The 1,982-nt window shown below is 50.5% G+C and overlaps 1 protein-coding gene across 2 annotated transcripts in view; it reads right to left on the bottom strand.

Moving 5' to 3' along the window:
- The window catches only part of Atg5 (autophagy related 5), a 103,480-nt gene extending 101,763 nt beyond the window's left edge, over positions 1-1,717 (bottom strand). Inside the window, exon 1 of one of the 2 annotated variants that reach the window (XM_031348590.1) lies at positions 1,493-1,717. In XM_031348590.1, the coding sequence (XP_031204450.1) occupies positions 1,493-1,558 (66 nt within the window). In that variant the 5' untranslated portion in view covers positions 1,559-1,717. Of the gene's footprint in view, positions 1-1,481 lie in introns of both variants that reach the window. The other variant, XM_031348591.1, reaches the window with a different exon arrangement.
- Between the last annotated feature and the right edge of the window lie 265 nt (positions 1,718-1,982).

Below are 1,982 nucleotides of genomic sequence, written 5' to 3' on the forward strand. Positions count from 1 at the left end.
ATCCCAGCCCTCAGAAGGCAGAGGCAGATGGATCTCTGAGTTCAAGTCCAGCCTGACACAGGGCCACAAACTCAGGTCCCGTCTCACAAAAATAAATAAATAAATAAAAATCAGAAGGAGGAGGAGGAAGAGGAAGAGGAGGAGGAGGAGGAAGAGGAAGAAGAAGAAGAGGAGGAGGAGGAAAAGAAGAAGAAAAGTAAAAAATAGATGATAGTTCAGTGGTAAAGAATTCTGGCTGCACCTGCAGAGGCATGGGTTTGATTTCCAGTCCCACATGGTGACTCACATCCTTCAGTAACTCAGTAACTGTGACCCTGGTTGGTCTAGGACTCACTATGCAGACCAGGCTAGCATCCTGATTACTGGGATTAAAGACAAGCTCTGTGTGTGTGTGTGTGTGTGTGTGTGTGTGTGTGTGTGTGTATTCTTCTTTGAGACAAGAGTCTTGCCTCCAACCCAAGGCAACCTTCCTACCTCAGCTTCTCTAGCACAAGGATTAGAAACTTTGGCCATCACAGTTGGGTTTTGTTTTGTTTTCAGGTTATAGTTTGGTTTTGTGCTACTCAGGATCCAATGCAGGGTCAAAAATGTTAGGTTGTTTGGGGCTTTGGAGGATGTTGTCTGTGTGCTGGAAAGAGTCCTAGGTCCTCCAAGATGGCAGCAAACTCACTAAATAACCAAGGCTGACCTTAAACTCCTGATTCTCTGGTCTCCATCTCACCTTCACTGCTGGAATTAGAGGTCCGGGCCTCAAAACTGGGTTCAAAGTACATTCAAACAGTATAGCATTCTCACCTGTCACTATTACCATAAAGCCAAGGTCCTTGTTCTCAATTTTCAATTCAAACAATAACTTTAATGAAATCAGAATATTTGCATCTGACTCAAGAACTTGGCATCAAGGATCCAAGATACTTAGGTGAATTCTATAAGGCTTTAGATTGTCAGCTGTTCCTGGTGTTCTGATTAGTGAAGACAAGCTACATGCTTTGGGAGAAAAACCTACACGCCACCCAGCTCCTTAGGTTCCTCACGTTTGTACTCTTTGAAAGCAATTCCAACAGAGTAACTAAATAAACCAAAGTGTTCTACTAACAGAAAAACGCATTTGTTAGTATTAAGAACTGTCATTAAACTAAGACTCAAAGAACGGCATTGAAGATAAACAGTCTGCGTTTAGACAGAATCAATAAGCACCGAAATAACTTCGATTTAAATAAAAATGCAAGTCCTTAACTTGAGCTCCGGACTCGATGCTACATTTCCTATCTTAGTAAGGAACTGACATACTAACTAGCCAAAGGGACAGCCAGGCTTCCCAAGGGCTCCGGGGCCGGAGTCTCGCCAACTCCAACTCCGCCCAGCGGCACCGCCTCCCCCGCCATCGCCTCTGGCTGCGCTCTTTAACACCGGCCGCTTGCCCGCAGCCCCTGCCGTTGCCTGGCCCCACCCCGCCACACACTTCCCCGCCCGGAACACACCTGAGCCCTACCCGAGGTGCGGGCTCTGCTCCGGCTTCCCGCAGAGGGAAAGACGCTCGGTCGGGTGCCGGTGCCATCTGCCGGGATCGCACCGTCCTGCAGAGAGACGCGGGAGCATAAGTCCCAGTGCGCGCGCAGCCGCACAGAGTGCCGCCGCCGGGGTCAGAAAACAGCCCAACCGGCACTTCCGCCCTCTGCTGCGGAGCGAAGCCACAGAGCCAGGGAGCCCAGCGCGAAACCAGTCACCCCGGCGCCCGGTGATGACGTCAGCAACCACGTGGCCCGCGCCCCGCCCTCAGAGTCAGCCCAACTGGGCAAGACCCGAGCTGCTTACGTGCGTGCGCAGATGCCGGGAACGCCTGAACTCGGAACGAAGTCGCTCTTTTTCTTCTTCTTGGACTGATCGAACGCAGTCGTTGGTCTTTCCCCATTCTCCGTGTGACAGTTGTGGAAGAACAGGGAAATAAAGAACCCTGAGACATCGGCTGCCACGTGGCAGCA

The sequence above is a fragment of the Mastomys coucha genome, unplaced genomic scaffold, assembly GCF_008632895.1.
Source record: "Mastomys coucha isolate ucsf_1 unplaced genomic scaffold, UCSF_Mcou_1 pScaffold3, whole genome shotgun sequence".
NCBI lineage: Eukaryota > Metazoa > Chordata > Mammalia > Rodentia > Muridae > Mastomys > Mastomys coucha.